The sequence below is a fragment of the Pezoporus flaviventris genome, unplaced genomic scaffold (genome assembly GCF_033815535.1).
Source record: "Pezoporus flaviventris isolate CSIRO_AGI_PZ_B2104156 unplaced genomic scaffold, CSIRO_AGI_Pfla_v1 ptg000066l, whole genome shotgun sequence".
In the NCBI taxonomy this organism is placed as follows: Eukaryota; Metazoa; Chordata; class Aves; order Psittaciformes; family Psittacidae; genus Pezoporus; species Pezoporus flaviventris.
Window position 1 is genome coordinate 9,335,017 of NW_026892614.1, and position 26,683 is coordinate 9,361,699.

General features: G+C 37.0%; 1 protein-coding gene across 2 annotated transcripts in view; it reads right to left on the bottom strand.

Annotated features, from left to right (window-relative positions):
- The window catches only part of FMN2 (formin 2), a 158,566-nt gene that overhangs the window by 84,909 nt on the left and 46,974 nt on the right, over window positions 1-26,683 (bottom strand). The window contains exons 5-8 of one of the 2 annotated variants that reach the window (XM_061471183.1): window positions 22,067-22,099; window positions 17,220-18,934; window positions 16,037-16,181; window positions 3,735-3,822 (exon numbers count right to left, since the gene is read on the bottom strand). In XM_061471183.1, coding sequence (XP_061327167.1) covers window positions 3,735-3,822; window positions 16,037-16,181; window positions 17,220-18,934; window positions 22,067-22,099 — 1,981 coding nt within the window. The remainder of the gene's footprint in view (window positions 1-3,734; window positions 3,823-16,036; window positions 16,182-17,219; window positions 18,935-22,066; window positions 22,100-26,683) is intronic. The other variant, XM_061471184.1, reaches the window with a different exon arrangement.

Sequence of the window (26,683 nt, forward strand, 5' to 3'; positions counted from 1 at the left end):
TTGCTTTTCTTCTAGATGACATCTTCAGTTCAATTTTTTTCCTTCTGTTTTTAAACACAAGAATTTTTTGCTATTCTTGCTGCACTTGTAAACAGCCATAAAAGCTTAAACACAGAAAAGGATACACTGTATCTTTATAAGAAAGGGGATTAGGGAAGGCACTGACAACCACTTTCTCTGCAACAGTTACAATTTCAAACAGTTGTTACATTTCATGTGATGACAGACAATTTTATTAGAGATATCTCATTTAACAGACATAGTCCCTAAACGCACACACAGGCCTAACATGCAATTATACATTAATGTGTAGGGTGTTCATTATAGATTATTGTATACAGTTAACTGGAATCTTGTTGGATCTCTAATTTAAGCACACATTGCATCTCTGAAACCTTAAGGAAAAAAAAACAGAAGTCTAATGTTAAAGCTAAAGTCTTGTCTTTAGGAAGAAAATCTGAGCTATAAAGAAAAAATATGTAAGAAGTACTGGTTAGGCATTTCTAAAGCCTTGGCTCTATCATGCAGCCAAATACATCTATATTTCTAGTGGGAACATTATACAGGATAAAGGATATTTGTGGTATAGAAAAATAAAAAAACCAAGCTAAACGCCTGGATAAAGTGCTTTGCATAGTTGATAGATGATTGTAAAAAAATAGGCGTCAGTAAAATCTTGTGTGAAACCAGAGAAACCATGAGAAATGAACTCATTTTTGTACTAGTAATGTAAAGAAATGGCACTGCGACTAAAGAGATCAACATTCCTGACAGTTCTATCCTAGACTGCATAAAATAGCTGGGAGTTCTGTTAGCAGTTAGAATCTACTAAAAACACTCAAACATAACAGCACAGATCAACCTTTAAAGCACTACTAGAAAACCATACTAGAATTCAGTACATACTGGAGATCATTGCAACTACTCCTTCCAAACTGTAAAAGTATTTTAAAAGTAGCCAGGGTTTGGGAGTTTGTCTTACTAAATCTATTTCAAAGTTGGGAGCAGACAAATGCAATTCTACAAACACACATTTAACAAGGAAAAAATCTATCAAAAAAACCCTATTTAGCTTATATTACAATATTCTGAGATCTCCCACTAAATGCCATATGATCACACATGCATGAAAAAGTAGCCAAGTGTTCAAGATTGGTCCAAAAAAAAAAAAAAAAAAAATCATTAATGACTCAAATTTTAGAGCTTCCAAAACAAACTTTCATCAAGGATTGCTTCTTGCAGACAGTATTGCACCACTGGTTTATAGCTTAAAAAGCAAACAAAAAGGTACCCCACAAAAAAACAAACAAGCCTCTCCCGTCCCGTCCCTCCCCCCAAAAGGTTACAAGGTATTAAATACATTTACCCAGGTTTCAAGTTATTTTAAGCTCTTAGTTAAACACCATATGAATTAAAACTTGAAATCCTAAATTTACTAGGTGAATTAATACCCAGCACAATTATTTTCCCTTCTGTTCCTGTAGCACTTTGAAATTTGTCTAAACCATTAGAAAAATAAAACACAAGAGAATGTAAGCCAATAAATTAACCAAATACCACACTGCATTGAAAGTACCTCTTTCTGGGTGCTTTGCTATGGCCAATAGAAAAAAAGACATAAGAAAAAAAATAATTACAATTCTTCCGCATGCATCAGCGTGCATGCAATTGCATGAATACTGCATCCCACAGATAGGCTTTCTATACAATATAGGGATTATTTACAAGAAAGCCTATAAAGTTGCTGAGTACCACAAATTGTCAGTGGGGGGCAAAAGAGCTGCCTTTCGAATTAATGAAGAAGCACTGCATGTGTTGTACTGAATGATATACAAGTAAACATACATATCACTGTACTTTAAACATGGTAAAAACTCAAGACCACCACTAAAACCCTGGGCGAGAAAACAAACAATGCTGATGACTTTTTCTGTAGTTACTCTTATAAGTCTTAAATCTTAATGTATAAAGATGCAAATATATCAACTGCCTACTTTGTTAATATAGGCACTCTTTAACATTATTTTAATTTTCATAGTACCTTCTCATTAGTATGTTCAAATTGCAGCAGATAAATCAGCTATAAAACTCAGAAATATGTAAAACCCTTTCTTTCTACAGTGAAGCAAACATAGGGCATACATAAAGGTGAAGCTAAATACTTGGGCTTGTGGTTTTATATTTTCTCCACAGTCTCTGGTTAGATCAGAGAATTTTGCATGGAATTACTGATGCCATAAATACTCCTTAGTGAGATCTTTTATTTTCCTTGCCTCCACAATGCAAATTTATTTTCTGCTCCTGTTTTTCCTCTGTGCTTTTTTTTTTTTTTTTTTTACACTAGGATCTTCCAACCATTTCCACAAATTCCCCCACCACACAATAGCTCTCTCGTATTTGTTCAATCACTTCTGCATAGCAAGGTAGTAAGAGAAGTACTAAATTCTCCTTTGCAAAGAATTTTGGTTTTAGAAAACAGCTATTGAAAGAGGAATATACAAAATCTGTACACAGCTTTTAGATGATCATGTGTGCTTAATAATGTAATAGGATAAAGGTTAAGCATAATATTGTTTGACCCCTTCAACTACTGACATTCATGCCATGTTATTGTTAGTGTTGCATGTTAAGCAAGCAAATTTTCAATGAACTTGTGTTGGCTTTACCACAGACACAGATGTTAGGCGGACTCCTTTGTTCATAAGGTTCTCATTATTAACTGAAACCAAGCTGAATATTTGACTGAAGGAAAGGACCATATCATTGTTTTCAGATTTTGCTCTATGACTTAACTGAACTACATCTGCCAGCTTTGGAAATACCAAGTACTTCTTGGCGCCAGTACTGGCGCCTTGCTCTATGACTACCATCTTCAGTGCTTCAGCTTGAGGAAGTCTAGTAACCATCAAAACAGTTTAATAAAAACTTAAAACTGTGATTAAGAGCCACTCACTAGTTGACAGAGTGCTCTGAAATTTGTTCTATTTATGAATAATTTCACAAAATAAGCAGATCATAGTAAACTGAATGCATGACTGTAAATATGTAACCTAGAAAGTTCACAAGATGTTTTTGTGATTTATGAAGTCTGTGTTATACTTGAAACCACATTTATTTAACAGATAGGCTGGCACTTCACAGGATAATTCAATCTGCTTCAAATCTATCCAAAGCCTTTGGGAAACATAAGGGATGCTCTGAACATAAATGCAATTCCACTTTTCACCTTTTTGCACTACTGTCTCTTAGCATAAATGTGAAAAGAATTACACGCACCCCAAAAATCTGCCTTTATAGAAATTACTGTTCATGATGAAAGAAGTGCGCAGTTTGTGCTAACCCAAATGGATGTGCTATTTTAAATAACAAATCAATTAAATGTTATAATTATTTTTTCTGGATATTTTCTGAGGCTATCTGAATTAAAATAAACAACATATCATGCTTCCTCATACACACTTGGATTGTGGTGTTTCTAATTCATATCACCTAGGTAATTGACGCCAAAAACTGTAAATGGCAATTCTGCAAATAGTTTTATTTTCTATACAGGACAAGGCAGATATGTTACTAGAATGGGGAAAAAGTTGCCATAACAAGCTATTTTCAGAAAAATAAGAGTGTAAAAGAACTGTCTTACTGATTTTTACATGCCAAAAGATAGAAATAACTAGCATTTCCAAATCGTTAATGTTGAGATCTCAGCTAGAATCAACAATAGTTTTTTGACTTACCATGCTGAATGTCCCTCATGTCTAAATGAAGGCTAGACATTAATATTCCAACAGCTTGAGATCTTTTGTTACTTAACAACTTGACAACCTGCCAAAAGAAACCCAACTATTAGTATTAATCTGAAGGAAAATGCAGAAGATATTTCACATTACTAATGACAAATTCAAGAAATAGTATCTTGTAGTTTATATACACATCTAAAAATTAGTATTTTTATTATTTTTTAAGTGTGCTTCAGCTGCATCAGTTCATTGCAAGTGTAACTATGTCACCTAGTTGAATCTTAATCCTAAAAAGAGTCACTGTAAAAGTTCCTGTAGACTTCCTTCTTCAGTAAGATGCACAGTTTCAACTTCACACTGATGTTACAAAGTGTATGAAACAGGCTGTCACATAAAAAAAATTCCAACTGTGTCTATCTTGGAATTGCTTTGGTTTCCAAAACCACACAATGATTTCCATCTCGATGTAAGCTAAAACTGTGAGAATTCATATTTTATTTGAATGTCTGACGTAGTAGGCGCCAAGATGAATTTTGTTTAAAAAGCAAAATAACCACGTACATATTGGGGTGTTCTTTGATCATTTTTTAAGGAATATAAAAGGTCTCAAAGCTTTTTTGCTTTTAAAATAAACAAAAAAATAAAAATCAAGCCATGAAAACATTTTGCTGTAGGGGGGTAAATTTAGCCACTGAAGTGAATTTTTGTACATATTTCTTTTGCAGGCATAAAAGCAACAAGTAGTTCAGACTGTCTTCCACAAGCCTCTAAGCTGTTTGAATTAAACTTGTAAACTTTGTATAGTTGGTATGAGAAGCAAGTAATGCCAGGCAAAGACCCTTATCTGCAAAACATGATTCTACATGAAGTCCTTTTTAATGCAGGGCTACAGCAATTATGTAGATGGAAGAAGCTAATATTTAATCTACTCATGTTGCTGAATTTCATATTATACAATACACACTGAATAAAACCTTTGTGAGTTGTTTAGAGGAAAGAAGAAAATCCAGATAATTAGAACTAAGTTCAGGTTCTTTTCACATTGGAGTTAGGAAGTTACAGAGGTCACATCTTAGCACCAATGTGCAGTATTATCTACAGCCCCCCTGGCAAAATGATTTAGAAATTAATTAGTAGAAATGAGACTAGAAAAAGCAGAATTAATTTAGCCAGAGTAAAGAATATGACAAGTCACATCTTAAAAAAAAAGAAAAACAAACATAAAAAGTACCCACAAGATGTTTGCCCTGAGGCCAACTTTTGATTTATTTCTGGTTTCGGACACAGGTTTAGCACACTGACGTTTGAGCAATAGCTGAAGAGAAATAGTGAAAGTCTGACACAGAACTCCACCACTGGGACTGTGGTTGGCTGGTCAACTGTTTTATTGATATTCTTCTCCCCCCATTAAACCTTTAGCACCATTGATTATGAAGGTATTTCATCCTTCTTTCCTTGTAAATGCCTAGTTACAGTAAGATGAAAACACAGCATTCTGCTCATGAATTGAAAATTTTAACATTAGAAACCAAGTATGTCGTAACTATTGTTCCTAAGTTAAAGACCTACATTCAGGGCACAGCCATTGACATTATCTGCCAAAAAATAGCAAAAAAACCCAAACCCATGCAATTGTCTAATCCATGTAATGCATTATGAAGAATTTCAAATTGAAGTCAAGTAGACTGAAATAGCATTTGATAGTCATATTTTCTGAATTCAATGGAAAAACTAACCTAATTCAGAAAATATAATTAGGATATCCTGCACTATCTTTCTAATAGGCTATCATAACTCTAAATGTTTTTTAAATAGAACATTAAGTTCACGTAAACCTGGAACTGATATAAACCTGAGGTAGATTTTTGTGTTGTAAAAAGAAGCTATTTTCTATTTACTTCTTTGCAGCTACAAAGGGTTTGTAAAATAGATCTTGGGTAGCAACACATGGATCAGATCTTTCTAACAATTATGGTGCAATATACATTTCTAGTAACCACCAAACAAGTATCTTGCATTCTATAAAAAAAATTCTTAAAAAAAAAAAGTAGGTAGAAAATTTAAAAAAGAATGTAAACTCTTCAAAAAACTCTTCAGAAGTTCAAAAACTTCTCCTTAAAGCTGTTTGCTTCAACACTGACAAGACTGAATTCAGTATGGAAAATGTTGGGGAAACTGTCGATTCCAGTCCCAACCATTATTGCTTTTGTTCAAGTGTGAAACATTTCACAATAATAGAATAACTTAAGCTTGCTGTTGTCATCAATATATAGAGGGAGTCCTTTGTGGCCTTTTTTTTTTTTTTTAAACAAGAAAACTATCCCAATATCCCAACATTGGCCAAAAAAAAAAAAAACAAAAAAAACAAACAAAAAAAAAAACATTCAAAAGTCCTACAAGAAAAAAACAATAGTTGCACAAAGTGGCAAGAGCTCATCCGGAGTAAGCTTGCATATTTATTGTCACCCATTACTCTGCAAATACAAAGAAGTGGAACGGATGCAGGCTACTAACTGATGCAGGCTACTATACTGGCCATAACAAAAGAAGAAAACATAGGATAAGGTAGCTTTGTTAAGTGGTCTTCCCCAAAACAGTGCTACAACTGCATTCAGGTGTGAATGTATCTAGGAACAAGGAAGGGTCCACAACTTAACCTTTCCAAAAGAACTAAATTGTTCCCCCTTAAGTGCCTGAAGAGCAAGAATGAGCTGGAGTCTGTTCTAGGTACTCTCCCCATTTCTAATTGCGTCAGCACCCATATACTTCCATATTTTCCAGACTGTGAAATTGTTATTTCTACTGCCCATCAGCAATAAAGCTCAGAGAGCTACCAAGATCAGGTCTATAATCTATAAGCCAGGTTTAGTGGCCTAATATATCCCTGTCCTATGCTCTAAAAGGAATGTGGCCTAAAAGCAAGAAAAAGAAGCTGCTTTTTCTGAAAGTGAGTTGATGGACAGGAGAATTATCATTTACTAATGGCAATATTTTGGAAGTGATTAGAGGGGAGGAGGAAAAACAAACAAAAACCAAAACATAAACAAACAAACAAAACCATAAAAAAATGCACTGCCCTGTGAAAAATAACATCTCTTTGCTGTTAAAATTTCAAACCATACCATCAAAAGTGTATGGAAGAACATGGCTGTCAGATGAATGGGTGCAGAACAGCAACAGACTGTTTTTATGTAGCAGCTACCGATTTTGTCTGGCTTTACTTAAATCTAGGTTTTATGTCAAGTTTTATAATAATCTCTATTATGCATTTCATTCCCATTTCAGTCAACTGCATGAACACTATAGTTTCCTCCAATAGAATGGCTGTAACAATACAATCCTAATTCAGAAAATATGATTATTAACATAAATGCCTAACGTAATTCCCACATTTCAAAATAAAACAGTAAATCAGCTGCATAGTCTGAGCCTACAGGCTACAGACGAGTGACGCCATTTAAAAGCGGAAAAACAAAAGTTAGATAAATCCAATCTCTACAAGATCTAAAGCCCCAGACACAATAGACAGCTCTTTTTTAGTTTGGGTTCTGGAACTCTGCTTTAAATAAATTTAAAAAAAATAAATCAAAAGGAAACTAGAGATATTATCTGCAGCCTGAAGTCTAGGACAAACTTTCTAATTGTTTAGTGGTCTTCATTGTTAAGCAGTAAACAAACTACATGCCAAATTTGTTCCCGATTTTTTAACACAAGCAAAAACAGTTGAAGAGATATTTAGTGAAAGGTAATGCAAAACACATGTTTGATGGGAACCCCGAAGCAAAAATATGAAGATTCCCTTTCCCCAGAATAATATTTAGTTAATGCATGGAATTTTGCATTAACTAAATGAGAGGGGAGGTGGTTAAAGGTAAAATCAAAAATTACTTCTGGCTCATAATGGCAATTGTGGGAGTTGAAACAGGGACTGCTTCAAGTAGTGAGGTCATTTCGGTACAACAGAAGATCAAACACTTCTACTTAATACTTAGAAAAGGAAAACCAAGCCCCCACAACCAACACCCAGTCCTGGCTGTCAAACAGCATATTTGTGTTGAAAGCACATTATGATTTAACCGAACTCAACTTTCACCACAGAACGTCAATCATAAAGCATAATTTTGAGCACCTCCTCTCTTCTAACCTAATCAAACCTAGAACCCGTTCTGCAAAGTAACTGGTTACTTTCCCCACTGAAGATTCTCATAATCTCTATGGATACACCCACGGTTTCAAAATTCTTTGTCACAAGCTTCCAGATGCAAGATGTTGACATGTTACACAAATTAATGCAGTCAAGCAGCCGCATCTGCCAGTTTGTGGATGCTGTAACTTTATGCTTGAGTGTAAAGATTATACATAATATTTACTTTTCATTCATATTATTACTTTACTGTGTTTTTATAAATAAAGCTTTTAATGGTACAGATGATAAACAGTTCATGTCCTTTTATGATATTTTTATCACTAAAATGGTAGTGTTTGAAATGAGCATCATAGAACTATTACTATAGAACTAATCTTCTACTAAAAGACTGCTACCCCAGTTAATATTCCTCAATTATGATGTTACATTAAAAAAATTCTTTGATTGCTTACATTCAGATATACAGTACTAAGTTAAATAAGTATTGTGTTCTTCAAGAAGAGGCCAAACAATGGTAAAAGGTCTCTTAATAAAAAAAAATAACAATATTCTAACTTTAAGGACTGGAGATGGAGATGAAAACCAAAATTTAAATTCTTCAGTTTAAAAATAGGTCACAAGGATTTTATTTTTCCATATCTAAAGCTCCTCTTGGAGAATTTAGGTCATTATTATGTACTACAACTACAGTTACTCCATCTTTCATCAGCTAAAGGATCAGGGTACCTGATCAGTTTCCATACAACTCTCAAAACAGGAACCCTCAAAAACTAAAATTTCCTTAGAAACTCTGTATAAAAGCCAGAATTTTCATGCATGGTTTGCATTGCACTCAGCAGGTGGTTTTCACAGGTGATAAACCCAACTGCTATGAGCAGTCTTACTGCTGTGGATCCAAATCAGGCATGCAATTAGACATATTTTTTGCAAACTGTTGCAAAATGCATTTCATGCCCAAACACATTTGAAATTAACAGTTGTAGTTATTCATACAAAGTTAGCACATCAAATCAGGGAGACAGACATGGAAAAAGTTGGGAGGGTATGAAAGGGTAAAGAAAAACAAAACCAAAAAATCTCAAAGAAAGGTGCAAACCCACTACGATATCTAGTAGGAGATATCAACAATAAAACCCCCATTCTGTAAAAGTTTCAGTGTTCCTATTTTTTAAGGGGGACATATGGTTAGAGCCAAAAGTATGACATTGCTTTGCACTGGAGTAGTACCTACTCCAAATAAATATAAGAACTCTTTTTGGTTTTGCCATTTGTACTGAAGTCAGTACTACATAACAGAATCTAGCCATAAGGAAAAATCTGCAAAATCAATACTTTTCTACAAATAAAGAAATAACTTAATCTAAAAACCTTGATTTTCATGCTGACAGTAAAAGTCTATTTAACTCGTAATTCAGGATCTGACAGTAATACAAATGTGTTCACACATAAGTCAGACAGTGATTTTTTACTAAATCAACATGACCACTGTACTAAACCCTAATTTCTAGGTGAAACAAATTCAATCCATATGCACATCTAATTCTAAAAGCACTGAGTTTTCCTGATCAGATTTAAAACCTCCTGTACGAAAAAGTAATGGCCTCAAGCTGTGCCGGGGAGTTTTAGACTGGATATTAGGAAAAATTTATTCAGAGAGAAGGTAATCGGGTACTGGAACAGGCTTCCCAGCAAAGCAGTGGAAACACCATCCCTGGAAGTGTTCAAAAAACATGCAGGGGAGGCCCTCAGTGATATGGTATAGTTGTGGTCTTGGCAGTCCTGGAGATGGTTGGACTTGATGACCTTAAATGTCTTTTCCAACCTAGCTGATTCTATGATTCTTGTCTCCTTAGCAAAATCAATGTGGACAGAGAGATGGGAGAAGAAATATGTGTTGCTATCTCCATATTTTTTTCCTTTCTTCTTTTCTTGGTGTCATCCAGTTCTACAATATCCAATGCTCTGAGCTGTTACACTGAGTGTCAGAAGCACCATGGAGAGATGGAGAAGTATATGCAAGGTGTAGACCTACTGGAAATGCAAGCTTGCAAACCTCCCTGGAAAGATGGCTGTAACTAAGACGCATCTATTTGGTGCTGTCAAGTACAGCAAGCATTGCACATGGCCCAGAGTGGCAGCTATCTTTCTGCTGGGATTTAAGATCTGGGTTCTGCTTTTTAGGTACCACAGAATCATGGAACAGTTAGGGTTGGAAGGGACCTTAAAGATCATGTAGTTTCAACCCCCCTGCCAACCTCCCGTGCAGGGACACCTTTCACTAGACCAGGTTGCCCTATCCAGCATGGCCTTGAAATTGCCAAGGATGGGGCAGCCACAACTTCTCTGGCCAGCCTGCACCACTGCCTCACGGAACAAACACAGTCCACCTCCAAAGCCCATTTTTCAATTTAATTGAACAAACTTTCAGTAGGACCTTCCCCTCCAGAGGTCTTTCAGAGAACAGAGAAACAATAAGGCCATCGTTAGATGCCCCACATAGCTCCTCTGGTTAGGAAACAAATATAACCTCTCTTGCCCATACAGAATCTGTAAGCAGCAGATGCAGCATCTAAAACCAGCTGTTACATCAGCAGAGCCTTTCTGTGCTAATGAGGATACATGAACAAAATAAGGAAACCCACAGAGCTCTTAGGTCACAAAATGAGTTTGCAAGATTGTTGGATGCCAAGCTTGTGTTTGTTTTTAAACTTGCAAATACATGATCTGAAGAAAAGAAAGCAGGAAGGAAACAAGAAAAGAAATGCATGTGATTAGTAGAGGATATCAATGTGGGAAACTTAAACAGAGATATTTGAGACATATATATATATGCAGTCAGGTAAAACTGTGCTTGCAACAAAGAGAACTTCGCAGATACAACTACAAAACAAAAAATATAATAACAAAACATGCTATATAAGGAAGAAAATGAGAGGTAAAAACCAGAGATCACATTCACACAGCACCTCATTAAAAAAATTATTCTTACAAGCCATTAGATATTATTTTAATTTCATAAACAGCTTCATGACATTATTAACAATGTGCTTACATAAATAAAAGAAATGCATAAGTCCTCTAAAATCCCAAAAGGAAGGGGGGCAGCAGAACCCTAACTGTGTCTCTGTACAGTACATAAAATCACAGCAATGGTTGTGCCACTGACACAGGTAATAGATCAACAAAAGTGGGTAGAGAAAGCTCCTTAAGACAGTGTCTCCACTGCTCACAGAGGGAATAAACCCTCGTTTTCAGAATGTCATTCCTTGTTCATTCAAATAAACATGAATAAACTTTTATCTGTTAACTCAATATGACTTTCACCTTATTTACCAATTTATACTTCTGTGGCATTTTATTTCTAGGGATATTCTATTGCTATATCTTCTTTATGTTCAACTTAAAAATTCAAAATGCTGAAATCATTAACTAAAATCTTTTACTGATACATCTTGTTTGCATCTAAGGCTTTTGAAATGAAACTTAAGTAACCTATTATTTATTTTCAGGGGTGGAAGAGGGAGATTAAAATCTTAATGTCGATAGATTAATAGGGGACTTTCCATATGAGAATATTTTTAACATTACTATTTCGTTTACATGATAGATTATAAACACATGGTCTACTCTTGAAAAGTTCACTGTAGCTACATGTATATTATTTTCCAAAAGTACAGTTGGAAGATTATCAGTAGGGCTTCTAAGATGATTGCTCAATAGTTAGGAAAAAAATATATGCAAGTCAGCTCAGCCCTTTCTGTATACTTATTATGCTGACAATGATACAAACATTTTCTGACTAGGTACCATCTTTCCATTGAACTCATTCAGCACACGCTGGCTAATATCTGCTATGTAACGTTTTTAATATTGCATTTACTCTCATTCTTGAGTATGTGGCCTTAATCTTGAGAGCAGCCTTTTTCTTCCTGCTTCAGAAATCATAGTTTTTAAGTGATGCAACAATGGACAAAAGTATTTTTTTCTCAGGTAACAGCTTATTTTCTAAATAAACATTATTAACTAGCTCATTTTACAGTCCACGCTAGCTACAGAAAGGGTCCTAAGAAAAATACTATCAGCCATATAACCAAAACTACATGGCATGGCTGAGCAAGACACTCCACAAGCGAGCTTTCACCTTTACTTGAGTCAAGCTCTGTAGGTTTTATGAGATCCACTATTTGTTGAAAGGTCCAGGTCAAGAATACCACAGGAGCACAAGTTTCTGACAGGAATTACTTTAGACAGAATAATAGGTGACACAAAATCAGACCTATTTTGCTATGTATTTCCACCTGTCAAATCTCCTCGGTTCTTCACTCCCTCCCCAGTTACTCATCTTGATCTTCCATTGCCTCTCTCCCCTTGGCCCCTGTTTTCCAACCTGCTAGTACAAGGCTAGGAAAAAAAATCTTCAGAACTAGAATTTAGTGAGTGGTGGGTGTCCCTCACCCATGACAGGGGGTTGCAACTAGATGATGTTAAGGTCCTTTCCAACCCTAACTATTCTATGATTCTATAAACTGTACCTGAAGTCTCTCCTGAAGAACAGGAACTGAGATATAGCCTGTAGAGTGGCAAAATTTAAGAAACCCTTTATACAACCAACAAGAGATGTATCTGAAAAAAAATTCCATAATTAAAATCCATGAAACTACAAGGACATGAGCAAAACCAGACTTTGTTTTCTTTATTAACATTGGCAAAATGAAGGAGACACCCAATGTTGGGGGGAGCGGAGGGAGGAAACTAACCCAACAAAACTTGCAGCCTAAAGAGCTAAATTTTGGCAAAGTTATAACAACAGCTAGTTATAATGAAAGCCAGACCACTTTAATAGGTAGAAATGGCGGCCCCACCTATAATATAGCCCATAAAGGATTTTCTTTGAAGATTTAGTAGGCATTCTCATTGACTGAGCCTGCACACATTTAGAGCAGCTGAGAATTTGACATATACATATTAACAGAGCAAAATAAATCACAGCTTTTGCTGTAGCGCCAATGACAGTAAGAATAAAATCAGCTGCATTCACAAACAGATATTAACACTTAATTTTTTCTCTTTCTTTAAAGTTATGAGATGTATTTTAATGTGGCCTTCATTCAGTTCTAGATGCAATATAGATTGTTTTTTTAAACCGTTATTGATTTATATTGTATTAAGTTATTTGCAGATGATCATACAAAGGGAAAAACAATTTGAACCAATACTTGGGTAGGGTGAAATTTACCCAGTTGTTAACTCAACACCCCCTACCCTCCAAGCAACCCAAAATAATATAGGTAACTTTACCACTTAAAAATGGGTCATAATTTAGAAGGAATTACATCATGCATATCTATATCTATATATATATCTATATATATACACCAGCAAACATATGCATATGTTCTGTGGCATATAGCATAAATAGCTGTGTGCAGAACAGCACTGTACTCTAAAATAATTCATCTTTCACCCACTAAAACATCCCAAACTATCAAATCTTTCTTCAGATTACCTAGAATTTCCCTCCCTGCCATATGGCCTCCTCTGTAAATACATTTTTATTTCAGGTTACAGTAAAAACATTGTGTTATTAAAATCAGATGTTTATGTACAGTACTAAATATTTTATGCATTTGAAAGTTATCTTAGCATTTTTTCCTGACTACTATTTCCAGTGCAGCTAGTATTTTACATCCAATCCATCTAAACAATACATCCACTCAGAACACCCGCACATCAATGCAAGGAGGAAATGCAATTGCCGGACTAAAGCATTTCTGGAAAGCAGCAGAATGAGCTTTGCAGGTCCTTGTTCTGTTCTGTACAATGTTGTTCCTTAGCTCAATCAACAGGTGACAGGACACATCTGCTTTGCATAACAAATCCCTGTAAAAATCACTACAAAAACACCATTTGTAAGATCTTTACAACACCCGTTACTGTCACTGAAGCCATGCAAGTCAGTAACCACTTAAACAGCACTTGGTGCTTCCTATAAAAACATACTTGTGGAATTACAGCCATGTTTTCCACAAGTAACTGTTCTTATCCATAAGGATGGATTTTATTATCCAAGTGTTTACTGTGGTATAAATGAGGAGAATTTAAAAAATGAAAGCCTGCATTCCAAACTGCTGAGAGAGCACAGACAGAATATATTTGTGAACCTGTTCTACTTCAGTTGTCTCACATCAGTACCATGAAAAGCCCAAACTAGATTTGCACACATGAACATTTAACTTTTACACCTGCAATATGTGATATATCTCATTGCAGTTCTAATGAAAGTTGGCAATTATCTGTTTTGTTGATCTTTTCCCCCCAGATCCTACAGTTCAACAAATCAGACTTCTCCATTACGCAATTTCTCTTTTGGAGAGCAGTGCATTCCTTTGATCAGAGGGAGGGAAATACACAGGGGATTCTCTTCTGTCAATTTAGGTGGCCCAAAGGAATGTATGTTCTAGATGATGGCACCTACTTAAATTGCCTTAAACTTCTGTATGTAAATTTCTATCATAAACAACTTGTTCTTTTCAAAGAAGTTAAAAACAATCAATCATTTTCATTTAGTTTTATCTACATTTATTTATTGACAATGTATCTAAATTTTTGGCACTGCAAGAAAAATAAATACTCTTAGTATTAAAATCCACATCTAATGTTTATTCGTAATCACTGCCTGTCTTTAACCACTGTTTATGTTACAAAATAAAACAGCTGTCATTTCTACTCTGTTTAGACACTTGCACAGCCAAACCTCATGAAATGCGAGGGGATCAACAGTTCATAGGCAAAGCATCAGCTATACCTTTGCACTCCTTTTTCTACTTAAAGAACTACCACACTTATTTAGTTAAGAATAGCCATTAAAAGGGGCTTTTTCTAGAAGAGCAAATGTCTTGCACATTTATTACAGGACAGCAAGGTAGGAGCAGCACTGTTATCTTTTCTCCTATCCCAGTAAGTACAGCCTAGCACAGCACACATGTATGTGATAAACAGCCACAAAAGCGACTGCACTGTCCTTCCCCTTCAGCCCAATAAAGGTTTTATCCAACACCTTAGGATAATCATCCTAACTTTACTACCAGCTCTGTTGCATGCAACATGTAGCCAGCACAATAGAGAGCACCTGCATGTTTATATTACTGATCAAATTGTGTCTGCGGGGGCAAGATCTCTAGAACTACTAGATGGAGAGGTCATACTAAAACATAGCATCTACTGTGTGGAGGCTTGAAGAGTCCCACTGTATATCCAACACAGAAAAAAAACCAAAACTTTTATAGCATTAACCTGTATGTTAAAAGATGATGCAAAGAACAGCCTAGCCTTGAACTAAGTACAGGGATGTAAAGATGAGATGAACAACTTTAACTGCTGTTTGGGATTCTACATAAGAACATTTTCCTCTATAGCCTGAAAGTTTAACTGCAAATTACTTATCAGAACACCACAGTTCAATTTTCACACAGACAAAGAACATTATAGCTCTCTAGTCATGTAAACATGCAGGCACAATTCTCTTCTCCCAGCGTTTAATCTTCTACATTTAAAATATGCTTCTTGTTTTTATTTTATTGTACACCATTCAATTTCAAGAAAAAGAAAGCAGTTTGGTTAATGTTGGATTTTCCAAAATGTGCTTGTCTTTTATTGTATGCATAAACTTCATATTCATTATATATATGTATATAAACACAATACAAACTTAGAAGTGTTACAACTGGTTAGGACTTAGGCTCTTAAGCATATTTTTTTTTCTCTGAAGTCATTCATATTCATGGCAATTCATACGCCACTCTATAATCAGAATAATTTACATACTACTCATCACACATGCATAGTCAATTTCAACGTGTCACATGCACCTATTTTAGCTTTCTTTTTATTAATTTTAAAGTCGATATAGCAAAGATTTTCTTAAGAGAATCTATACTTAAAAGTAATTTATAAGAAAAACTTCAGTCTTTAACACATGTAGCTTTGAAACCCAGCCTACATTCTCTCCTTCTCTTACATTTCTATGTAGTGTGTACATATATATATATGTTTAGAATTTCACACCAAGCAGAATTCATCTCAGCTGCATGCAAAAATCTGTCCTTATGTAAAAACCAGCCTAGGAAAGATCTGAAATTAAATGAGTACTCACTTGTTTAGTCTTCGTTTTTGTAATGGTGTCCGAAATGGGTTTCTTCCTCTCTTTAACAGCTGTTTTAGAAAACAGTTCTTCAAACTCATGATAATCTATGGAAGGTTCTTCAATTTTTTCCCACACAAGTGAAGCACTAGAATCTCTAAAGTTAAGCAAAAGACCTATGTAGGGCAATGTCAAACTAAATAAGGTCATAAATGGAGGAATGAAAAAAATAAAATAGCGGCAATTTAAAAGTTGTTGCCTAACTTCTACTAGCAGCATTTTGAGAAGATATATTGTTGATTCTCCCCCGTACTTCTTTTGTTGCTGCTTTACTCACACGCGGCAGTGGTCAGGGTCATTGATATTCACCTACTTTACATACACAGGAATATAAATAGGCCGTATACAGGCTATGAAACATAGACATTTAGAAACAGGTCTCTGCAGGCCACCTGTGTGACAGTGGCAAGAACTTGGAAAGAAAGAGAAATTCAACATTAGAGAACAGCAGAATGGTTTTACAATCGGCACTCAGAGACATAAAGAAAAGATTAAGAAGGAAACCTTTTTTCATGATCAAGGACAATATTTTACAAGCAAAAAGCATCAACAACCAAAATAAAGTATATCAAAGTAAGGGTTATAAGAATAGCTTTATGCTGCCATGAAAATAAATTGCCATTTGAAGCTGTCTGTTGAGTGTGCAAGATGAAGGGGAAAAAAAATAAAATATTTCTAGGTCACTGGAGAAAGGAAAGAGGAGGACAAACTGCATTCAGCATACATTCATCTAGAGGGAAGAGGCTACAAAACTTGCAAGCTGCTCCAGAGAGAGACCAACAGCATCTTGAAATTTGAAGGGAAACACAAATATGACATTTTTAAAAACCATCTCATGGAACGCTTAATGGTACACATTCACCCCGGGGTTTCTGACCAATGTATGGTATATAACCCCAAAGGACAGCTGAGAACACTACCCTCGAAAGAGCTTTCATGTACAGATAATATTACTCAGAATTGCAAAGAAAACAGGTATCCCACTCACATATCCAACTACAGCTAAAATCCTGTTTGCACTGAGGTTCTCTTAAAGACCTGCCTAGCAATAAATAAAGACCTGCTTGTAACATACAACACCACCAGGACAGCCATAAATTAAAAACATCGCTCCCTACACAACTCTGTGACTTACCTTTTACTGTGTAGCTGAATTCTTGTCCAATAAAGAGGCTTCATTGGCCGAGAAGGCTCTATCACATGTTTCCTGCTCCCTTTCTCCTGATTCATCCCCATTGCAAATAAACCAGATGGTAACAGAGGAGGAAGAAACCCACAGCCTTGTGGGACTGCTGGGTAGGTGCTGCCCTGGGCTGGTGCTCCTCCAGGTAAAGGCGGTGGGGCTGGAGGTGGCATCCCCAACCCAGGCAATGGAGGGGGTGGGGGAGGAGGGACACCAGCACCAGGCAAAGGTGGTGGAGGAGGGACACCTGCACCGGGCAGTGGTGGTGGAGGAGGGACACCAGCACCAGGCAGAGGTGGTGGAGGAGGGACACCAGCACCGGGCAGTGGTGGTGGAGGAGGGACACCAGCACCAGGCAGAGGTGGTGGAGGAGGGACACCAGCACCAGGCAGAGGTGGTGGAGGAGGTGGAGGAGGGACACCTGCACCAGGCAGAGGTGGTGGAGGAGGTGGAGGAGGGACACCAGCACCAGGCAGAGGTGGTGGAGGAGGAGGAGGAGGGACACCTGCACCAGGCAGAGGTGGTGGAGGAGGAGGAGGAGGGACACCAGCACCAGGCAGAGGTGGTGGAAGAGGAGGGGCTAGGATACCCCCTCCAGGCAGAGGTGGGGGAGGTGGTGCTGGGGGTGGGGATGTCATTCCCAGGCCAGGCAGAGGAGGAGGTGGTGGAGGGACACCAGCCCCAGGTAGAGGTGGTGGTGGTGGAGGGGGAGGTGGGATGCCCCAACCAGGCAGAGGGGGTGAGACTCTAGGCAAAGGTGGTGGTGGAGGTGGTGGGACTCCAGCACATGGGAGAGGAGGGGCTGGAGGCAGCATCGGTATCTCCCCACTTGGCAAAGGTGGAGGAGGAGGCGGGGGTGGTGGCATCATCATGCCTGGCAGAGAGTGGTCCAGGTGCGGCACTGATGAGCCAGCAGGAAGGAGTCCTGAGCCGGGCAGGGGTGGTGGGGGTGGTACTCCTGCCATGGACATGGAAGTGGCAAGGGAAGGGCCATGTGCTCCAGACAGGGTTACAGCTGGTTCAGGTGTTGGCAGTGATAGGGGAATGCTACATGTGGGCTCCAGGGGCAAAGAAGGGGGATGTTCACTACAAGTCACATCTACAGTACTTAGAGGCTGATGGGAAGCTGGCATTTCAGTCTCTCCTTTAAATTCGAGGGACAAATTAACTTTGGGTCCTGGAAGAGGTGACTGTGGCATACTCTGTACCGATTGGCTTGCATCCAGTGGCACCGAGATTAGCTTCGGTGACAGAATTAAGGAGATTTCAGAACAAAATGTGGGCTGTAGTTCTAGAGCTGTCAGTTTCTGAGCTGGCCCTTCACTTTTGCCCCCTTCTAAGTGTGGTGGTAGGGGTGGCTGGGGCAGTGCATTGGCTGAAGGCATTGCGTGTGTTAAATAATCCTCTGTTGGTGACGTCTGTACAGATCTTGCTTGTGACACAGTCCTGGGTAAGACCTCCTCTTCATTTGTTTGAAGAGTCACGCTGCCGAGTTCCCTGCAGACTGCATGTGTGTGCTCCTTTTCGTGCTCCCTCCCAGCAGTCTGTACCTCTGCAGCAGGGAACTGCTTCTCTAGTTCCGCAATTTTGGTTCTCAGATCCTCAATAGTTTGCTCAAGTTGCTGGATAACACTGGCGCGCTCCTCAGATTTCACGTCAAAATCATCCTTATAAAGAAAACAAATAAGAAGCATAAACCAGGTAACATTCATCACCACATAAAAATTTTAAATTTAGATCAAGAATATTGGTATTCCAGAGGTCCAGAAATAACCCAGTTATGACAAGACAGAAGTATCGTTTCTGCTAGCTGCATCTTACAGAGGAAGAAGATAGCTTAGAAAAATGATGAGCTTCAATATGGAGCTACCTTAGTCACTATGAGGATGATTTAGACTGTAATCATATTTGGCAAAACAAAAAATCACCAGCAACCCCTCCTCCACATACTCTGGCCAAGAAAACCAACCAACCACTGAGCACAAGTACTGCAAGTGTTTCTGTACACATGGATACGCAGACATGGCGGAGGGAAGGGCACTGCACTGCTTTAATTCTCTTAACTGAAAATATGTTAAGTGTTTCTTCAAAAGGATGCACTGTGCATTAAGAGACTCAACTACTACTAACTGCTGGGTTTCAATACACCTTAATGACACAATTCAGATTAGGAATGCAGAACGTAACAAATGTTCACTTCTCAAAAAAACAGCTAATCTCAGAACACAGCAATGCTTTTCACCAGCCACCACACTTGAAAAGGAAAAGCAAGACAAAATTGAGGGAGAACTTTCCTCCCACCCAAGATTTGCAACTCCTCTGCCAAGTGACAGACTGTGAGTAACATTAGAAAAGCTTCCTGTCTGGAATGGTTATTCCGTATTTGACGGTTTCCACAAATTTATATCTTTTTCTGAAGCATCTGATCCTGCCTGCTGCAGACTGAGTAGAGGAGCCATTAAGCTTAAACGGTACAGTAATTTTCATGTTTTTTAAAGAAATATCAGTTGCAAACTATACTAAATGTAATGGCCTTGTACTTTTATCAAAAGATACCCCCCCAAAAAAAAAACCTTGTCCAGGAGAACAGAAGGTAAGACCAGATGTGATTTTACAATACAAAAATCTTGTAATAAAGAAATAATTTTATAGCTGCACGCATTTACTTTTTAGTATTTTTTTCTTCCTTTCTTTAAATTTGAAATATTAGTCAACACTTCAAGAATTGAGATTAATTTTGTCATGCAATATGTTTCCCAAGTTGCAGCAAAACAATTTAGTGCCTTTTTGTTCTATTTCGTAAATTCACAAGCTTCATGGATGAGACTGTAGGCTTAACTCTTTGGAAATCTTTCAAATATTCAGATTTTCCAGGTCTCGTAAAGAAGCCTACAAATAAACACACAATACCTGATATACTAATTGCCTTGATTTGTTTCTGGAAGATGATGCTTTTCATCTCATCCTTTGACACATGAAACATTTAAAAGTCATTTTTCTTTCTGGAAAATGAAGTTGTAACTTCCAGCTGGGGACTACTAATGAAATATATGTTCATTAATACTTTAAAAATTGTTTCTGCATACAGTTGGTTTTCAAATGCAATTTTGTCTTTATTTTAGAGTTTCCCAGCTGTCCTAAAGCAATCCCAGAAGTAAACCAGCAACTACTACATTTAAACCGAATATTGTTAGCTTTCTCACCTTTATAAAAACTTACAAACCCCTATGTTGTTTGAACATTCTGGAACAGCACTTTGAACCAAAAGTTATGGAATACAACTACGTCTCCCTACCAAACTTTGAAGAAAAAATGTTTTTCAGGGAACAGTGAAGGAATGAACACAGAAGACATATTTTAACAAACAGTATTATAATGAAGAAAAAGGGCTGAAAAAGACATATGCATTACAGGCTACTCATGGTGCTTCAGTCCACTCATTTTCCTTTAATACCTCAATACCTTCTAGCAACAACAGTTTTGTTGAAGAACTTAATTATAAAGAAGAAAGCTTATTCTATTGTCCATTATCCCTGTTTCATCTGCTCTTATCCCCTTACCAGTCACCTGCAAATACAATAAGGCATATCAGTTTTTCAAAAGGCAACATTATCAAAGGAAATGTGTTCAGAGGGTTATTACGGTCACACACCAGTCTTCAGTTATTTGAGAGCAAATCCAGTCTCTCCAGACTGTAACTTTCCTAAGCTCCCACTGCAAGAACACTGTCAACGGTTTTATGATACAGGTTACCAGTTGTATCTGAATGGAAAAATTAATTCCTGCCACAAACAAACTGAATCCAACAGGATTAGACACAATATTAAATGGTACTGAAGAGATTTGTTTTAATGATGGAACATTTCACTGTTTAAAAATTCACCTACTCAGGTGACTGGATTCAACTGTTCACAAGAAAAAGTTAATCCTTGAGCCCTGAATTTCTACCTGAACTACAGGAAAACCCCAGAATTTACTGGTTTACAAAATAATTTACCCTGAAGGTCATAAAATTTATTTCAAAAGAAGTTGCATTTTTTAAAGTTTAGAATGGGCAATCAAGATTAATTAAACACTTCAGACAACAAAATAAATATGTCTTGATTGAATTAAGAGACTTTTTACCCCATGCTGTAAGAAACAATTTTTCTGCTGTCCTTGAGACATGGCTTTCAAACAACCTGATAACTTGCTATTGTTATCTATATCTATCTCACAAATATGTCCAGGATTTTACTGAAACAGCATATTAAGAACAAATAAGACTTGCTGTGAATGCAAGCATATTTATACAGAGGAAATTACATACTTAAAATTAATTTTTAAAATAAACCAAAATCAAGCCAAAGCCCCTCTGTACTTATGTGCTTCAGTAATTATTTTAGATACTTTTTATTCTGACTTCCAGGATGTCCTCAGACTAGTTTAACTAGATTTCTGCCTTTACCCTAGCAAGAAATTTAAAGTCTTCCTCTAGATCAGAAAGGGCTGTATCAAACAAACATAAGACACAGCACATTTCCACTCTCCTCAACAAGGAAGCAAATCTAAAATATATAAGTCCAATCCAAAATGAAAATTGGACAGTTTTCTTAGAAGAGTAAGCAGGGGAAGACTTAGTTTTTCATACATGTAAAAGACAGTCAAAAGCTGTTGATAAGAACCAGAAGACTCGGATTAAAAAAAAGTTGACATGATGAAAAGAAGGTTCATTTTTAATCCAGAGGACAATTCCACAGCAGAAATCTACAGGGTTTAAAAGAGATATGAGGGAACTCTGTCTTGTCTAGAGCTCTTACCCAGGACCCAGGTACTGTGGAACAGTCTTCTTTCTGTAAAGAAAGAAAGAAAGGTGGAAGCTTAAGCTTTGCTTTATCCAGGTGACTTGAGTGTGAAAGATGCCAGTAGGAAAAAAAAAAAAATCCGTATGTCTGTGGCTATAGAACTGTGTCCAGTATTTCTCAAACATGTTTTACATGTTCTTCGTGCTCAGTCAGGGCCTGTGTTGCTCTCATAGGCTTGTATGTGTACAGTATCCAACTGATCTGAGAACACTTGCTTTGCTGGGTAAAGGTTGTACACTGGGATTTGCACACGTACCAAAAGCCTGTAAGCTACATCCAATTCATTCCAATCTTGTCATATTTTCTACATGAACACATCAGATGTCCAGCATAAAGCTTATCTGTATAGCTAGAACATGCCCAGGATCCTCAAACATGTAAAAACTCAGACTGCATCTACCTTCTCTACCAAGTCTGACATCCCAGTTCTCAGATGAGTGACTGAAACCTACAGACCGTTTTATAAGAAAATTTCCATGTAAAAAAAACCCCACACATCTGTGAAAGCTATCCCTAGTTTGTATGTATATACATACACATATATGTATCTATATTATATATTTATCTGTACTCAACTTAACTTGTATCCACTATTCTGTGCTTTACGAACAGCTATAACGTGTCTTTTCTGAAAACAAACAGAATGACAGCTCTACTGGAACACTTGAAAAATAAAGACATATTACAATTTAGTTTTAGAAAGTCATGCTTTATACTACTACAAGCCAACAAGTTGCATCAGCATTTTGATTGTTTTCAGTGTTGTCAGTGTCATGAAGTTTCCTCTCTGGATGGAATTTGTATTTAGATGACAGGACTATACTTCTTGGTTTGTTGTTGGTTTTTTTTTTTAAACTTAACCTTTTAGTGTGTCTACATCAGCAGTCATGAATCAGTTTATGCTACTACCTGACTGCAAGCACACACAGGGAATAGAAGCATACAATTAAACAGGATTAAGATGGCAAGATAAGATCCCTCAGGTCTCTTAGTAAGTCAACATCTACTAGCAGAGATCAGCTACTTGGAAGGATGGTCTTTCCAACTGCTCCAATAAACGCCTCTCTTCTACTCAAAGTGAAACACTTTCGAATGAGCATGTTCACTGAATGGCACAAAACAGAGCCACATCAAGAATTTAATTCAGTCAGAGAAATGGGATCTCTATTCAGGTTTCTCCCTCTAAAGCTGTCTCATTTAACAGCCTTAAAAACAGGAGAGACAACTTTTTAATAGGTTTTTTTAGTGCTATATCAATTTGTTAATGTAGTGATGGACATTCGGTTCGCATTCAAACAAAATAGTATCCATCTAATTAATTCTCACATTTTACTTAATCCTCAAAGGCTATTGCAGCATTTTAGTTTTACAGCAGCAGAAGCTGAATCAAAACCTGACAAGCTTGCCAATAATACCAGGAAGAACTGTTTGAGAAGTAGAACTAGCATTGGATACTGGTTTCTTCCTCAAATTATGAGATCAAAGCTTTTACTATACTGCAGGTGCATATATGGGGACAACGGGTATAGGTTTTTGCAACAGACCATGTTTCTTCCTACAATCACACGGAAACATGATGCAAAGCTCCCCAGGATAGCACTAAACAAACAAGCCCTAAATAGAAACAGCGCAGTGCACTGCTCTGCCTGAAGTGATCAGCTCAATTTTAGTGGATGCAAGCTAATCTTTTGCTCAGTGACATACTACAACAGATGTATTGCACCAGCCTGCACTGTGCTGGCACTGGGACTATATAGCTCTTCGTAAGCTGAAGATCTAGGACAAGTCTAATCACCAAGAGGTTTTGCCATAACCTATCATAGCTGACAAAACAAACAAAACGAAATCAACAGCAGAAAAAGCCCCACTAATTGCAGACATCAATAATCACTGCAATCCAGATAGTTCCAATAAACAAACATAGGATAAGCAGGGAGCATGGACCTTTGAAGAAAACTGCACACATTACAAATGCCAGCTTGTAAAACTGGAAGTCAGAAGAAAGCAGATTGAGTTTCTTGAAACTTCTGCTCCTAAACACTTTGAATCTCTGAGCTAAGAGCTTTTCAAAGGATAAGATCCCAGGTTTTTACAGTTCCCATTTTAGTAAAAAATAAAAATGAAAAACCAACCTGAGATACATCAAAGATGGAAAGTTTTCTCTCTGAGATGCAAGACTCTTAACTGAGCTGAAACATAACCTCAGGTTATCCCCAAGTTCTGCTACAATAGGGAGCTCAAAAGAATTTTTGTAGACTGCAAACAAGACAAGGTAAAATAAACTCTCACAGAACCACTGACCACCCTAGAAGCTACACAACAGTCAACTATAATTACATGTCATCTTACATAGTATATTACTTTTAGCTTGCACAAGTAGCATTTTTCAGACACAAAATATTAGACCTGTTTTATTTAAAAAAAAAATACAACCAACAAAAAAAAACAACAGCCCCCTCTCCCCCCCCCAAGTTTTGAAGATTTCTCACCTAGCATAAAAGAAATAACCTTATTAGAGAAGAATGAAGCAGTACAACATTAAACAATAAAGACTTCAAAAAAGGCTTACCCCATCACATAATTTCATTTAGGCTAAGAAGGTGGTTAACTGTTCTATCATTCACTCAGTGTAAAACAAGTAGGTAAATGAGATTGGACATAGAAAGAAAAAAGAGGTTGACCTTTATTTAATATAACCTTATCTTGCCTATTTTTTGTCTCTTCAGGTGTTCTTTTTAGGCCAAGGCAAAGCACGATTCTCATTCTGTTAAAACACAAAATAAAACCTGGTATATCCTGAACATCACTACATTCACATATTGAAGAGAAGGAGTTGAAATTTTTCATACCAGGCTTTTTCTTGATTTTTGATTCAACTTGAGATTCACCAGCATCCTGGGAATTAGTCTCATGTAAACTGTCTCATTCTATTATTATTTCTGTGTACTTTATATACAGAAACGATACTAATTTTTATGCTAGAAATAATAGTAAGGATTCTATGTCAACATTGATAATCTAAATTTGAAGGACGTGTAATGCTTTTGATCTCCAGTACTGGAGAACATAAAAAGCTAATGAGTTTCCAGGTGAACTTTGACACATCCTGATAAGCAACTGCCCAGAGTATGATGTTTCTACACAGTACTTGCCCTTTTTACCCAGGAGTTCAGCCAGACCACAAAATGGGAGGTTCAGATGTTGCCTTTTATTTCAGGCTTCCAGCAGGGAATAAGCAGCAAAAAAATATCCACATTAAGAATAAATCTTTGTGGAAAAGGATGAATAGTCTTCACTGCCCTGAAATATGAGCCTACTACTCACAACAGAAAAAGTTTAGAGAAATGGAATCAGAGACTTCACAAATATATCCATGAACATGCTGAAAGCAAAGGGCTGGAGGTCAGTCAGCTTCTCAAATTCTTTGAAGGTGTGAAGGCTATATTAAAAGCAAAACTGTATCATTTTGCATGAGAGAACACTGAATAAAACCAATCATAATCAAATCATCAAAGATGAGTTTTATGTTTTCAAAGGTTAAGTAAAAATTTTGGTATCATGGACATTAGAAAGAAATCATTTGTCTCTTCAGGAGAAATTTTATATTGAAAACAAAGTAATTAAATATTCAGGAATATGAAAGCTAATTTTTGACAGTAGTTTTGTGTTTATTCTGTAAGAAACAAATAAGAAAAACATGTACTTAAAAATACAGAAAATAAATGGTTTTATTGGTTTTACTTATACCAACGTAAAATGGACAGCATAGTAAAAACTGCCTTTTGATCTGATTGTAAGTAGAAGTTAAACCAGCTAGACTGTTTTGTATCCAAAGACAAGAAATTCTTCTCAGCTTTACTTTTAAGTTCTCATTCGGGTATGACAATGGAACTGTTGGAACAAGTCCAGAGGAGGGCCACGAGGATGATCAGGGGACTGGAGCACCTCCTGTATAAAGAGGCTGAGAAAGTTGGGGCTGTTCAGCCTGGAGAAGAGAAGGCTGCGTGGAAACCTCATAGCAGCCTTCCAGTATCTGAAGGATGCTGGAGAGGGACTCTTCATTAGAGACTGTAGTGATAGGACAAGGGGTAACGGGTTAAAACTTAAACAGGGGAAGTTCAGATTGGATAGAAGGAAGAAGTTCTTTACTGTGAGGGTGGTGAGGCACTGGAATTGGTTGCCCAAGGAAGTTGTGAATGTTCCATCCCTGGAGGTGTTCAAGGCCAGGTTGGACAGCGCCTTAGGTGAGATGGTTTAATGTGAGGTGTCCCTGCCCATGGCAGGGGAGGTTGACACTAGATGATCTTAAGGTCCTTTCCAACCCTATTCTATGATTCTATGCTTATGGTTGGGTTTTTTCTTTATTTTGGTTTGTTTGGATTTGTGCGGGATTTCTTTTAAAATAATTTTTGATATTTCTAAGTCAAAGAAATTCTCATTTTTTACTGAGAAAAACATTTCTTATATCTCTTCTACACACAGGGGCCTGTAGAAATTCTCAAAATCTACACCACTGTAAGGTAGCACCTGATCTTTAATGTCGAGAGAAATAAAATAATTTAATCTTTACAA